Here is a 14,678-nt window from a genome sequence, read left to right as displayed (position 1 = left end):
GCCTTATGGGACGTGACTAAGTCTTCTTGGCAGAAAAAGAGCCCGTCAAACTAATAGTGTTGTTTTTTTATTTTCCTTTTTTATATCATTAGAAGCCTTGATGGTATTATCCTGTTTTCTTGTTTTACCTTACGAGCAAAGCGAGTTTTGTGGATTTTATTATTTCTCATGTCATATTTTTTGGCTTGTTTCTTTTGACATTTTTGGAGAAACTACTCACACACTAACCACACACACACTAGTAGCGCTGTTTCTCGCATCGCGCAGCTTTTGTTATCATTATCCTTTATTTCTTTTGTCTGCTTTTTTTTCTCATCTCTTATTCCCTGAATTTGTTCTGGCATAAGGTTCACAATATCGAGGGCGTTGTTCTCAAAGCATCTCATACAATGAGTGTGTTTTTATTCCATTTGCATTATATATAGATCTAGTGCTTTCAATCGTTATCCTTTACAATTCTCCCTTCTTTCCCATTGTGAATCTGATGTGCACACTCCCGGACATGACTCGCAGCAAGCGCAATGATATCACCAGTAGTCCCTTTACCATCTTGGCCAAGCGAGGAAAGTAACAGTGCTGAGGAATGTTCTTCCCTCTTTCTAGCACCATTACCTGCTCTTGGTTTCAACACTGACGCCATTGTCCCATGACTCGTATAACTCCCAGTGGTGACTCGGGTGAACGAGAAGCGTCGGGCATTGGACTCGGGCACCCAAACGCTCGCCTCAATGACGTAAATAGTATTTTGGTTTCACAAAAAAGTCTCCGCGCCAACAGAGTACTAGTCTGTCAAATGCACATGACTGCCTATGTGGTGAATAATATTGGTCGCACGACATATATCTAGGCACAAGAAAAAGAAAAGTCCCCGCCGAGACCCCAAGGGGTTTCTGGGTCAACTTTGCCGAGCCGTTTCTGCGGAATGCTCGGGTCGGAGATCGGCGAAATAGCGAGTCCGGTTTCTGACACGGTCTTTGCCGAGCCGTTTCTGCGGAATGCTCGGGTCGGAGATCGGCGAAATAGCGAGTCCGGTTTCTGACACGGTCTTTGCCGGGATTACATGATTTTTCTGATCTAGGTAGCTGTTGAGGATGAAACCTTGTTCAATGAGTGAGAACGAATGCATCAAGAGATTACACTCTCTCCTGTCTCGTTTTGTTGTCTTGTGAATATTCCAGGGGGGATATGAGAGTCTTCCTTGCGATTTGAGCCATGTCATTCGATTCGTCGACTCGAGGTTTGCGTTTACTGCATTGGGCAGGTAAGGTATCACCACGACTTGTTCGTATCCTCCAGAGCCCAACCGTGATCTCATCTGCCATTGAGCCCAACCCCTTTTTTTCACAACGCAGCTGGGATCCTACTTTTTACAGCTTTCTCTTTGGTGAGAAAAAAAGAAACCGATCCCACCGACGGCATGATGATCATCATCAGCACCCTCTTTGTTGCAAGCTTAACCCCGAAAAAAAAATGTAGCAACCATCAACTCCCCCACCCCCCAAGAAATGCTAGAGCGGCCCGGAACCCACAAACATTGGAGGGTTACATTGACAAGAAGAAGTACAGTCCACTGGAAAAAGGCAAAGGCAGCGGCAGGGGGGAGGGGGGAGTAGTTTTTTTTGCTAATACGACCCTGTCTTGTGTGGCTGGGTACCTCTATTTTTTTCAGCTGTCAAAAAAGAGGAAAAAGAAATGCAATGTGACCCTGGTTGCATGTTCGGCTAAGTATGTCTAAATGACCGCCCACACCACCCGTACACCCGGAGCTTACAGTGAAGAAGAAAATGCAAATCGACTCAGAATGCATGTCCATTTCTGAGCAAGGAAGAGGAGACGGTTCAAATAGAAGAACTTTTGCAAATGTGTACCGGATGGATAGGGAGGGGTTTGGTTTTTTTTATTAGGTTTCTTTTTTCGCGTGGGCGGGAAGAGCGGACTTATGTCGGAGGAAGGGAGATGGTGAGAAGGGAAAGTTAAAAAGAATATGGAGAAAGAACAAAAGAGAGAAAACAACAATAAACAATCAACGATTAAAAATCCATCGTCTTGGTCCTCCCCACACTGGGCGCTGTCGCCTCTTGACCTGCCTGCCGCCCCAATCTCTACCGACCCGCCTCGCGATCCAACCCCAACCCCCCTGGCACAAAGTATGTTCATATTGCGAATATATTATTCTCTGCAAAGACCCTTGTGATGTGCTGCTGAAAATAGCAACACGACTTTTGAGGCTGAGGATGATATTATATGGTATATGATGCAGTTGGACATGCGACATGTGTGCGGGGAAGAGGGAGAAATAGAGAGGGATAGGGAGCGAGAGAAGGAGGAAGCGAGTTTTTGTCCAGATCACTTGGCTACCCAAGCTACAGTCGGGTTCAAGAGAAAGGGAATACAAAAGCGTTGTGAGTATCGTATGTCCCCTGAGACGGAAAGTCACATGAGAGCTTGCTAACAGGAGTCAAACAGTAAGATACCTAAAGTGTTTACAATCTGGTCCGCGGCTAAACAGACTTTCATGCTTGTCAGCATCGTCACCAGAGTTTGTTGCTCTCTCTCTCGTTTTTGTCTCCTCTTCTTTTCTTTGTCATACTTTTGCCATAAATTCTCAGTCATTTTTCATGCCCCCCCTCATCAAGTTCGCAAGATTTTCCCAATAGGGCTTTGTGCAAACTGCAGAAAAGAATCTATCAATTGCAGACCAGAATCTGTGGGAGGCAGCCCTCCGACAGGCAAGCTTGCAGAAGCGAACCAGACAATCGGCCCTGCTTTATTTTCTTTGGCTTGCCCCATTTAAAATCAATAGATCTAGGCCTCCTGTAGAGTTGACAGAGTGCGGGGGAGAAAAGAAAGAAAAAAGTGGGAGAGAATAATCTATTTTTTTTTTTGTGGTTGCCTGATTTCGACAAACAACACGAAGAAAAAAATATCCGACAGGTAGAAATCCGATGGGAAGTTTGCTCCGTCGCAAAACAAAAAGAAAATCAATCCATACTTAATGTACCACGTATTCAACTTAATCTAAAAAAATATTGTTTTTCTCCACACACATTGAGACCAGGGGTTTGAGTGGGCGCGGGAACGACGTGGTGAGGGGTGAATGGGAACGACAAGATATTTACCTAGTACAGTACGCTACGATACAATCCAATAAAGCAGGACAACAACGCACGAAAAAAAGACAACGACGTCGATATTGGCTTGATGGTCACTGCCATCCCCCGGGCTGTCCCGTTTCTTTATTTAGCTTTTAAGTGGGCAATCGGACAATCATAGTTCTCGATTCGCTATAGCTTTTATTTCAGCTTGCGAAACAAGGTGACACCCACCCTCGAGATTTTTGCATCTCAATATCCCTCCCTGGCCCTGGTCAAATCTACATTTTGCTCCACTAGCAAGGGACAGCAAAACCAGCAAAACCCATGTTCGATTCTGCCTTTTACTATGTATTGCGTCAAGAGAGCTAGCTGCCTCTTTCGGCTGCTACCCCATTTGTCTGCCTGTCAAACTGGCACCTCTCTCCCGCCTCCATGACTGGCAATGAAAGAGACAAAAAAAAAAAAAAAAAAAAAAAGAAAACAGTTTGTTGAAACCTCAAACGAATCATTAACCTCATCGGGAACCTCGGAACTCCACAATCCCCATCTGTCAAAAAAAGAAGGCTTCTTATTCACTGATAGTGGTTGACTGCAATTTGGGCCCTGTTCCGGGTGTAGATAACCCGGAGGAAAATCGGTCAAGAATTAGCGACAGGGTACGACACGACAACGAGAATGGTATCACGATCTCGAGACATTTGTTATACTTCAATACTTGTATAGTAGGATACACACACACATCCACAGGCACGTGGCTCCTCGAGGCAAATCAACCGCCGAGCCGCTGCTGAAAATAGCAACAAAAAAACACGGGACAGGACCAAAATTGAACATGATAATTAAACAACGCGGATTGTCTACCACTTCTTGCCAGGGTCTTGGCACACACACACCATCCATCCATCTCTCCCTCACAGAAGGGAACAAAACCAACGAACCGTCGGGACGACTCCGCAAATGGGAAACAAAGAAAAAGGGCAAGGCCGGTGAGGGGGAACAAAGGAGACTAAAAAATATGGGGTAAAAAGGCACACACACACACACACACACACACACACACACACACACACACACACACAAAGAAAGGAACCATAATGAACTGCCCCCTCACAAGGAACCAAATCTCCAATTTTCCGTCCGATTTAACCGCAAAAACCTAATCGGGTGAGAGCTTTCGAGATCGGAGAAGAACACAAAAGGCAGGCTGTAGTAAGCGCGTTTGCATCAAAACTCTGTTTTTCACACTCTTATGCGAGGTAAGGAACTCGACCAACAAAGTGAGAAGGAGAAAATCAGGGAAACAATCCGGGCTTAGACGTCGATGGCGCGCGAGGTTGGATAAATAAGCGCCGCTCGTGGACTGTGCAGCTTCTTTTTTTTTTTTCTTTCATCCGAGCTTTTTCTATTCCCTTCTCTCACTTCTTCTTTGATTTCCAAGATCTCCCTCGTTTCGTCGCAACCAAGCACCGCTGACTGGACTTTTTTTAATGGTAATCGTTGTAAGCGTTGGATGGACAATCCCCGATTTCCTCACCACATCGGAACTTCTCCATCCTGCTTGTCGAGCAAAAGCGTGTTAGATAGTAGGGTAAGCAAAACAAACCAGAATTCCTGGGGATCAATAAACGTGATGATACGCTTTGACCCAAAACAGCGTCCCTTTCACAACCAGATAAGACAGAGTGATACAAACCAAAAAAAGAGACCCAAAGCAGTCAGGTAGTGTCATGCTGAACGGAGTCCCTGTTTTTCCTATTCGAGCAATTTTTCGGGTTGCGGCAGGACAGAACAGAGCCAAGCCAGCCCCCGCCAAAAAAAGTGAGCATCCTAGCTTTCGCTAATTTGCTGCCGAACCAATCTCGCAATCCTTGCCAATAGCGACATGTCCCCTATTACCGCGCTTCCTAGGATCCTGTCTTGCCTGTCAAAAAAAAAAAAAAAAAAAAAAAAAAAAAAAAAAAAAAGAGAGAGAACCCACCCAGAACTTGGCAAAGAAAATAGGCCCGCGGAGGCTACTTGATTAAAAGTTTATAGCAGGAATAAAAAAAAAATCACAAGCCACCGAAGCCATAAAGTCAAGTCAAAACCAGAATACCGCTGATAAAAAAGATCATAAAAATTTGAGACCAACATTTTCAAGATGATGGGAAGGGGGCTTGGAAGCTGAAAGTGCTCTTCTGTTGTTTTTGTCTGGCCGTTTCATTTCTTTTCTGGTCTGGCCAGCCGTCCCGAGATACCGCGCAGAAAAACACCCAAATGCCCAATGAAAGAAAAAATAATGAGAAAAAAAAAAGCGTAAAAATACCACCAATGAATAGCAAAAGACCCACAAACGCCGATGTTGCTTGACCAAAACCTGCCAGTGCCCGAAAGAAGAAGACAAAAAAGGACAAACTGTAATACAGGGGTCCTATACAAACCCCATATTATCCTTTCGGTGGTTCACTACCACCTCGACAGTTGACCCCAGTGTTTGGCCAAGATATGAAATCATCACCCTCGAGACCTCGGGATCCTCTGACAGGTCCGTAGAAATATCCCGGAACCGGGCATAGACCTCTTCCAGTTTGCGCAGCTCCCGCGCCAATATTTCAAGCTCAAGCCACCTCCCATCCTCGGCGTTTACTTGATATGCTCCGAGACTAACTCCCAAACACCCACCAAGGTTTCCCAGGTTGCCGCTCATACTGTTGATGCTGAGTGCTACCGGGCTGGTACTGGCAGATGTGCCATTGCTGCCACCGCCGCCCGTGGTGGCCATAATGTTGGTAGGGCTGCTGCTGTCAAAGTAGTTCTGGGCCGCACTCTTGTAGCCGGCCGTGATTTTGCCCATGACTGTCGCGATGAGCATTGCAGCCGTGTGGGTCCCAGAACGGCTCATGCAGTTCGTGCAGGCCAGGATAGTTGCGCAGGCATCCACCGCCTTGCGGTTCAAAGCCAAAACCACATCAAAAGGTGGGGATGACGGCGACGAGGCGTTGTGTAGTGCCTGCAACGACTGCAGGCATCCTGTAAAGCATCCGCAGGGTGTAGCGCCGTTGCCGCTTGTATTGATCGAGTTTGTCGATGCTGCCTTGGCGCGAACCTGCGGCCTGAGGGTAGGTGTCGAAGACGGGCTCGGGAAGTAGTTTGCCATGCTCGAGGGCGTGGGGATGTGGGTTTGGCTATATCCAAACATATCGTGCGTTGACTGGTGGTCTGTCCACTGTGACATATTGGTAGGCATCGTAATGTCGAAAGATTGCGACCTAGCATGGTGGCTTTGGGGTATCGGTGCTACCATTGCGGGGGTGTCGCCAAAATGCGTGGTCGGGTTGAGGTCATTGGGTGGTGTCCAGGGCATACTGGCCGTGTAGATATCTGTCGCACTTGCCGCTGCCATCATTTCCGCCTCCCTCGCAGCTCTTTCGTCGACGCCGAGTAATGGAGTGAGTCCATTCATGACACCTGGCGGCGTGTTCCAACCTGTATCTATCCTGTAAAGACCAGGACCATGTACATGTGTGTTAAACATCATTGTCTTGTCGTCACCAACTGGGGAAAGACCCGAAATGTCGTTTGCCGACGAGTTCTGGTGTTGGTTCAAGTTGTGGCCCGACTTGGGCTTGCCCGCCCTTGTGGAAGGCGAGTAACGGCACTCGATGCCGCATGCCAGGCAACGAGAGCATATGGGCCTTGCCTTGGAGCACTTGACCTTGGCGAGGAAGCAACCATCGCAGGAAGCCCTCAGGCGAGGCTGTCTAGGCTTTGCAGAGGCTGACATGTTGGTGATGTCTTGGCAGGTAAGGCTGCTCACACCCGTTATGTGTGGTGGCCGACGGGAATGAGTAGCTGGGTAGTGGAGAGACGGTGACAGTCAAGAGGATCGGGTCTGTAATGTAAGCTATGTGACCTGGTAGCTTAGCTCGTAGTGTGAGATGGGGAATGTTGGGGTCCGCAGATAGATTTAAAGGTGGTGGTGGGGGAACGCGGGCTATAAGAAAGAAGGCGTGCGTAGACGTAGATGTGGATGGGGCTGTCTGTACGCGCATATGTAAGTGACAAGCAAGCTCATGCGCATCAATGTAGGCTTGTCATGTAAGAGTGCTTGTGCGTATTAAGTACTATGGGACCGTGACGCGTGATTACGTGAAGTATGTATGTGTGTGTGTAGTGAGCTACGGGTGGGTTACCACAGGGCCCAGATCGATGCCAGGTCAATGAATCGTACCCACAAGGCTAGCGGAATCAACTGAGCAGAGGAATTGTAAACTTGGAGCCAATTTACCAAGGCCGGATCTTGGGATTCCGGGGAGAGCAAAGAAGATAAAGGAAGAGAGGCATGGATTGGGGTACGAACAGGGGAGGCTGAGTTGCGAGAAGGGGATGAACAATAATTAGGACCTGAAAATCCAAGATGATGCACAACAGGAAACTAGTGGGCTGTGGTAGAGGGAGCGCTACCGGCTAAAGAAAAAGGCACAACTCCAGGACTGGTTGGATCGTTGTGGTTGTCAACTTTTTTGCAAGCAGACCACATCGGCTACCGCACCGCAGTCAAGCAGTCGACTACACCCACCCAATGTACTCGGTACATAGATACAAAAAATTCAATAAGCTTGAAAATTGTGGACCGGCCCAGGCCTTGCGTTCCCAGGCTGAGCGACCTGGTAAATTGTAGGTTGGGGAGAACAAAAGAATCCCAATGTGGAGCCGTTTTCCGTTTTGTGTGTACTTGACGCCTGACCAAGTCAGTTGAATGAATTGGACGATGGACGGACGAAAACAGAAAACATGAGTCGGTTGGGCGAGGGACCGACGAACGACAAGACCAGTTAGGACTTGTGTAAGTTGGGCAAGGTAGGCAACCCTGGTGCTGCAAAATGACAGCACTGATCTAGCCTAGACTAGTAATAACCCACTCGGATTAGACTTTTCGTTTTCCCATTGTTGTATCTGACTACACTTGCTCCGCAGACGAGGATGGGCAGGTAGGTGAGGTAGTTCTCCGAGGTGGGTAGGCACCAGCATTCATTCAACCGGCCCAATTACTCTTTGTTTTGAGGAATCGACCCAGTGGCAAAGTCTGGTTCGGCCTGGTGTTGTTGGGAGAGCCATCATCCATCAAAACGGCTTAACCACGTTTTTTTTTTTTTTTTCGCAGCAGCAGCACTGTCACCACTCTGTGCTCTACCCATCACGGAGATGGGACTGGTTCCCGTCCCCAAGCAGTAGGTAGGGTGACATTAAACGGGGAGTAGGCTCCTCCCTATCCCCAGCAAACGCAGATGTATGCATGCAAGGTCGCATCTGTGTGTTTTTGTGGGTGGGCGGGCTGTTTCGTACTGTGCTTACAGGGGAGATTTCTACAGCTTTGCAGATACAGACCATAAGGGATAAAACCAAAACCAGGTGATTTGAGCCAGCCAAGCTCTGCGCTGAGGGCATCTAAAAGAGGAATTGGTTGCGGGAAAGAGCAAACGATGAAGAAAACAGATGCAAAAGATGCCGTCTTGACAAGAGTTTCCCGCAATACAAGGGACTTGGCGACAGCTGGATGCATTGCCACATGCAACAATCAAATAAATCGGCTGCAAGCCTGCAGCCAGAAGCATTTTCCAGCGAGGCACCCACTGGGAGAAGGAAAAAAAAGCGGACTGTATGGGCCCGTATGAAAACAAAAGACATAAAGGATGGGATATGACGGAAGCAGAAGCTGCACGTCCGAACGATTGGCGAGGGGTGAGAACGCAGAAGGAATCTAGCCTGGTCTGATGGAATGGTCCCAGTGGGAGGGGCGATTGGCCTAGCCAGGAACGCGAACCCTTGAGGTCGCCACCAAGTAAATGACAATGGGGAGAGGGTGACAAGCGCAAAGAGAAAGAAAGAAGACCAGAAAACAAGAAATCAGGCAAATCGATGATTGAGAAGGTCGGAATTTCCGGCGCGGCTGACCTGTTTGTCCCAGTATAACCATATCATCGAGGCTGTCAGCAACGGGCTTGGAGGGCCCAGTCAGTAACACAACAGCAATCTGATCCGATGGCGTCTGTCTGCCTGTCTGTCTCTTCTGCTGGCTTGCTGTTGATTGACTTTGGGTGAATGGAAGCCGCCAAGCCATTGTACAGTACCATACCCAAGGTATGTACCCTACCTCTTTGCTGCAGCTGGCGACCGTCGATACCGTACTGTACCTAGGTGCCCTTTCAGGTCAGCAATGCAAGCAAGTGGATCAGATTCTAGTTCTAGAAAAGCCGCGATCAGGCACGTTTCTAATCGGCACAGACGAGGCCCAAGAGCTTTGTTTTCTGCGGGCCTCCCATGCTTGCTCTGCTTTGGTTGTGGTTGAGGTGGTTTTTTTTTTTTTTTGGTTTTTTTTTCCTTCCCCAAGAGCAGGGTGCAGGGCAGAGGCAGCGCGGCGCAGCGCAGCGCAGTACCCAGCTACAATCGCGCATGCACAGGAGTAGGAAGCTGATGAGGCAAACGACGAACCGGACTGATCACAGCTTCCTCATGTAATGCATAGAAGTAGTTCGCATCGATGGATGGGACGTTTCATCGGTTGCAGCTCTTTTTGATCCAGCTGCATCTTTGACGTAGTGCATTTTTTTGGTTCATGGAATTTTGTGAAGGCAAGAGGGTGAGGAAGAGGATAGGAATTGATCGCGCGGATGTGAGGCTAGAGGAGCAAATTGCTTCTCTACTGGTTGGGGTTGGAATTCACAGGTAGGTGGGGTAAGCAAGGTATGGTGTTACCGCGGCAAGGAGGGAGCTGTCAGTCAGGTCTGCGTTCCGCCCGACATTATGCCGTTCCACCACCCAACTACAGTGAGTGCTACAGTGGGTAGGAACGAAGCCTACCGTTACATACAGTGCGCTGTTTGTTCACTTCGCTTGATATCAATTGCCGCCCAGGACCCAACCCGCCCAAGCCTTCGTTACCCAACCCCCAAAAGGGGCCCCCCCCAAAAACCTTGCCGTGTCTGAAATTCGTACCAACGGTCGTTTCAAGAGCTGCAAGCCTGACAAGCCTGATTATCGTTCAATCGGCGGAATTGATCCCAAGGACATGCGTAATTCTTACAGCAAGATAGCATGCAAACGCACGGTTGCAATCTCGCAGAGATCCCAACCCAATTGCGTTGAAGCCAACCGTATCCAACAAACAGGCTCGGGGCTGTACCCCCTTTCTGGATTAAGACTACCGGATGTCCGTCATGGTAAGATGGGCTTTCTTTCATTATCCATTACGCCTCGATAGGACCCCCAGTCTCGGTGTGCATCGTCAGCAACAGTTTGGCAAGTGGAGCCCTTTCGACGTTGATTAGCTGGAATCCACCGTAGCATAGTATTGCTCGGCTGATTATATCTTTGCGTGTACACATGAGCCTGTTGTATCTTCTTGTTACTCATGCTTGGCGATTCAGCAAAGTATTCCGGCTGAGGAAAATTTTGGATTCACCTTACCTACCTCGACATTGCCGTAGATTACTTGCTGTAGGAAAGCGGCAACACTGATAGAATCATGCTATTTATAGCCAAGTTAGGTCACTTATATAGGCAGGTAAGGTACTTTATATAGCGGTATACCAGCCTCAAATCTGTCCATAATGCTTGACATGAACGAGTTTCAGGTCTTGTGCTACTGAACTGCTGCAACCACATCACGGAAACCTATCCTAGCCCATCCGAGTAACTATTTACCTTGCGCCGTATTCCTATTCTGTACTCTCCACATTATCGGTGCTCCTTTGGAACCGTCAGCTGGATGGAAATGGTCCGTCCATGCCACAGTGAATCCTCAGCAACGAGGAGGCGCACTCGAAACCTCAAGTCAGGATTGGAATGGATTTCGTATCGTCTTTGCCGCTACCCGTGCCTCAATGGGGAATGTCCCGCAACTTCAGGGATCGGCAGTCAAAAAGGTTGCGTTCTGACCGAGCCGGCCTGGTCCCTGTATTTTTCTGATGAGAAGAGTCTGATGATATCTGCCCTACCGAAAAGAGCAAGCCAGGGGTGCCTCTCCCAGGACCATCCATTTAACCTTTCAAGGCTACATCCGTATGGGACTTTCACATCCGAACCCATGCCGTCCCTACGCTGCCTGAAACGGAAAGTCCTGCCCGATCTCTAGGGAGAGATGACCTGACGAGTATACCGAATTTGGTCAACGTTTTGCCACATTAGGGGTTGTTTGGTTTTGATGTCCTGATGTTTTGCCCCGGGGGCGACAGGCCCAGGTAAGCAAAGATGAAGCTAGTTTTGGTCCTATCGGGTATGGTCTCAAAAGTCATTTGTTCCCAAAATAATATGTACCATCGCTTTAAGCTTGTCGAAAACCCACATCCTCATCGGAGTGTTGGTCCGTATGAAGGTTGCATATCCCCATAATCATTGCTCAGAACCTTGCCCAGGCTGATCTGCACAGCCTGGCGAGCGTACAGCTCAGAGGAAGCAGCGGCTAAAGCCAACTTGACAGAAACTTTGATGATTTTATTAGCCGCTGGTCTACAGACAGTTGCTGGACGCAGAGGAGTATACCTGACCCGTAATGCAATGTTGACAAACCACAGGCAGCACCCCACAACTCTCTTTGCTCCCAGACCGATGGCCGGATAGGAGCCCTATTACAATAATCGAGGAATCCATGCAGGCAGGAGATACTGACAGAAAGGTGAATTTTGGAAAAAGACCCAGAAAAACAGCAGTAACGACTGTAGTATGCGCGGCAGGTCCGAACTTTTCTCGGCTGGATCTGCGTGACCGTTGATGTGTTCTTCCCATCTCGGTGTCTGCACGAATCGGAGGGACTTTGTATGGGCAGACAGATGAACCAAAAATCGCACTGCAGAAGACCCCATTGAGGATGCTCTGTTACCGGGAGGTAAAAAAAACATACTTCAGAATAGGCAACCTGTTATGGATTGGGCCAGGGGGGAGCACAACTTAATATCTACATGCCGTCCACCGGGTTAAACGCAAAAGTGCCACATGTCCCCATCACGAGGGTTGTCCGCCAAAAGCCATCATCCAAGCTTCACCAAACCCAACAACCTGGGTCATCTGGAACACCCAAAATGGGATTTGGCAAAAAACAAAAGCAGTCTCTTGTCAGCGTCCTGCTCATGTCAGTCTGCCTGATGCCCAAGTACAGACGGCGGCCGTTGTTCGCACGTGTAAGATTACATCTTTCACTGGGTGGACATGTCCAAACTCTCAAAGATACCACAACGCACTTGCCTCATGCATGCACGCTCGGTCCCTCGCCTGTCTTTCGTCTCTCTTTTGCTTACGATGAGGCCAGTCAGAGATACACTGTATTTACTCGAGAATGTGCATAGTAAGCCTCCCTATCCCACCATGCGGTCAAGCTGCTCTTGTAACTTTAGGGCTTACAACGATGACACTCTCTTTTTTTCCAGCTTTTTACTCTTTTCTTTTCTGCCCTTCAGGGTCGTGGTCTCGCAAGAAAGATTAGTTGATACGAAGAACTTTCTTCAGCAGAAGCCTAATTAATATTGTTCACATCTCCAAGCACAGATAGAGAGAGAGAGAGGCATCGTACTAGGCTTAAAACTTTACCCCAAAAAGAGAACTATAGACCAGGTAGGCAAAGAGACTTTTGGTCCAAGCTCAGCCTCTTTCCCCATTACGAGATATTTATTCCCTTGGGGGGTTTCAAATGTGCTGCAAAAGGTCTTTTTTGCTCGTGGTGATTACGCATGCACGCTGCATTGAACATTGCGTTTCTGCATCCGAGCGCTCGCTCTTCCATGTGCATCCATCTTGCAAAGGTAGGGATGCCCTACAGGCTGGATAAGGCAGCGAAACCAGGATTTATCTGCAGGGGGGAGTTTTGTGTCCCCTTTCCGCTGAGCTTCCATAGGTTGCCGCGATCCGGTGGTGTGGTCACCTACTTTCAGGGGGAAGATATGCTTTTTGTTGGTCCGCCAGAAGCGGCATCTTGTTCAAGTCTGTCCACTAACTTCTTGTTTCCATCACATCGGTGTACCCCAGGTTCAAATGAGTATAAGGGCATCCAAGTGGTCGACACAAGTAGTAAGTAATTACGTGATTGCCATATAAATTGTGCGAGGAAGACTGTAGGCGACACTGTAGGGTCGCACTCGTGTCATGGTGTATTCCATCACATAGTCATCATGGATCTCACCGCATGACACCATATAGACGAGAGGACTTTTTAACTATAACATGTTCAAGTGACAACAATAGTTTGAGAAGAGGATCATTCATTGAGACCTATTTTGTCTATCCAGTCTATTCAGCTCGGCGGTTCCAGATGCTTCAGCATCAGAACGAGGCAAGCGAGAACCCGACTTGACCACTAGCTCATGTCGACCCATCATCCCCCCTTTTTGCTTAACATACAATCATCAATAATAACATCTTAGATACCACCACCGGTCAACTTGATAACTTGGCCTGTAAGAAATAAGAAATGTCTGTCAGCATCTCGGCACCTACTAGAACTAGTAGCAGCATCAGAACAAAGAACACGCAATATGCACTCACCGTTGATCCATTCACTCTCCTCCTGGCAAAGGGCCGAGACGGCACGACCAATGTCGGCCGGGTATCCTATCCTCTTGAGCGGATTCATGTTTGCCAGACCCTCGTCGATCTTCTCCTGGGGCATGCCCTTGTAGCCACCCGGGGCGTAGTGCCACGAGTTCTCGTCAAACATGTCGGTCTTGACGCCGCCGGGGGCGATGCAGTTGACGGTGACGCCCTTGGCGCCGCAGTCGACGGCAAATGCACGGCAGAAACCCTCAACAGCGGCCTTGGAGCCCGCGTACAGGGCGTGGTTGGGGATGCCAGTCATGACGGCGGCGATGGACGACGTCAGGATGATGCGGCCGCCGCGGCGGCAGTGCTTGAGACCCTGCTGGGCGACAAAGAATTGGCCCCTGGTGTTGAGGTTGAAGACCTTGTCGAACAGCTCCTGCGTCACCTCGAGCTCGTCGCACCAGACCTCCATGCCGCTGTTGGACATGACAAAGTCGAGCCCGCCAAAGTGCGACACGGCCTTGTCGAAGAGGGCGACCACCTCGGACGGCTTGCTGATGTCGGCCTGGATGGCGACTCCCTGGGCACCGAGCTTCTTGAGCTCCGCGACGACCTCCTCGGCGGCCTTGCTGCTGCTACCGTAGTTGACAACGACCGAGGCGCCGCGACGGCCCAGCTCGATGGCGATACCACGTCCGATGCCACGGCCGGCACCCGTGACCAGGGCAACCTTGCCAGCGAGGGGCTTGGAGGCGTCACTGGGACCAGAGCTGGTGATGTCTGCGGAGGGAGCCATTTTTGTTTTTATGGTGAAAATCTATGTGAAAATAAATGGGAAAGAGGAAAGGGAGAGAGGCGAACTTCTTGGAGGGGAAATGCTCAGAGAAAGTGTGCCTATTTATGTGGCGAAAAAGTCAAAAAAAAGCTGTTGATCAAGAAGAAGCAGCGGTCTGGGTATCTAAGAAGGTTGAGGATGATTCTAGGCCAATGGAGCTTATGGCCAAGGCCCGGTTACAGCTCTTATATGCACAAAGACCAACAAGTCCGTGGCAACATCTTACTCCCTTTTCTGTTTTA

At 48.9% G+C, this 14,678-nt stretch overlaps 4 protein-coding genes across 4 annotated transcripts; 2 read left to right on the top strand and 2 right to left on the bottom strand.

The window, feature by feature from the left end:
* Window positions 1-5,389: 5,389 nt before the first annotated feature.
* Window positions 5,390-7,666, bottom strand: MGG_07218 (transcription factor). The gene has a single exon (XM_003715385.1). The coding sequence runs from the start codon at window positions 6,856-6,858 to the stop codon at window positions 5,506-5,508; it is 1,353 nt and encodes a 450-aa protein (XP_003715433.1). The 5' UTR covers window positions 6,859-7,666; the 3' UTR covers window positions 5,390-5,505.
* On the top strand, window positions 7,657-8,073 carry MGG_15881 (uncharacterized protein; the record flags this gene model as incomplete). Its single annotated transcript, XM_003715384.1, has 3 exons — window positions 7,657-7,751; window positions 7,864-7,920; window positions 8,052-8,073. The coding sequence occupies 3 exons, from the start codon at window positions 7,657-7,659 to the stop codon at window positions 8,071-8,073; spliced, it is 174 nt and encodes a 57-aa protein (XP_003715432.1).
* Window positions 8,074-9,395: 1,322 nt separating this feature from the next.
* Window positions 9,396-10,335, top strand: MGG_07217 (uncharacterized protein; the record flags this gene model as incomplete). Its single annotated transcript, XM_003715383.1, has 3 exons — window positions 9,396-9,589; window positions 9,675-9,800; window positions 9,990-10,335. 3 exons carry the CDS (start codon window positions 9,396-9,398, stop codon window positions 10,333-10,335), a joined length of 666 nt encoding a protein of 221 aa, XP_003715431.1.
* Window positions 10,336-13,418: 3,083 nt separating this feature from the next.
* MGG_07216 (versicolorin reductase) lies at window positions 13,419-14,556 on the bottom strand. The gene is made up of 2 exons (XM_003715382.1): window positions 13,608-14,556; window positions 13,419-13,517 (listed from the first exon to the last, which is right to left on the bottom strand). Exons 1-2 carry the CDS (start codon window positions 14,395-14,397, stop codon window positions 13,483-13,485), a joined length of 825 nt encoding a protein of 274 aa, XP_003715430.1. The 5' UTR covers window positions 14,398-14,556; the 3' UTR covers window positions 13,419-13,482.
* Window positions 14,557-14,678: the final 122 nt, after the last annotated feature.

The sequence above is a fragment of the Pyricularia oryzae genome, chromosome 2 (genome assembly GCF_000002495.2).
Source record: "Pyricularia oryzae 70-15 chromosome 2, whole genome shotgun sequence".
Taxonomy (NCBI): Eukaryota; Fungi; Ascomycota; class Sordariomycetes; order Magnaporthales; family Pyriculariaceae; genus Pyricularia; species Pyricularia oryzae.
Note: the sequence above shows the minus strand (reverse complement) of the source record. Positions and strands in the feature narration are given on the sequence as shown.

Coding starts and splice junctions, on each gene's coding strand:
- MGG_07218 (XM_003715385.1), bottom strand. CDS start 6,858: ATGTCAGCCTCTGCAAAGCCTAGACAGCCTCGCCTGAGGGCTTCCTGC.
- MGG_07216 (XM_003715382.1), bottom strand. CDS start 14,397: ATGGCTCCCTCCGCAGACATCACCAGCTCTGGTCCCAGTGACGCCTCC. Junction 13,518..13,607: donor GGAGAGTGAATGGATCAACG/GTGAGTGCATAT, acceptor TATTTCTTACAG/GCCAAGTTATCAAGTTGACC.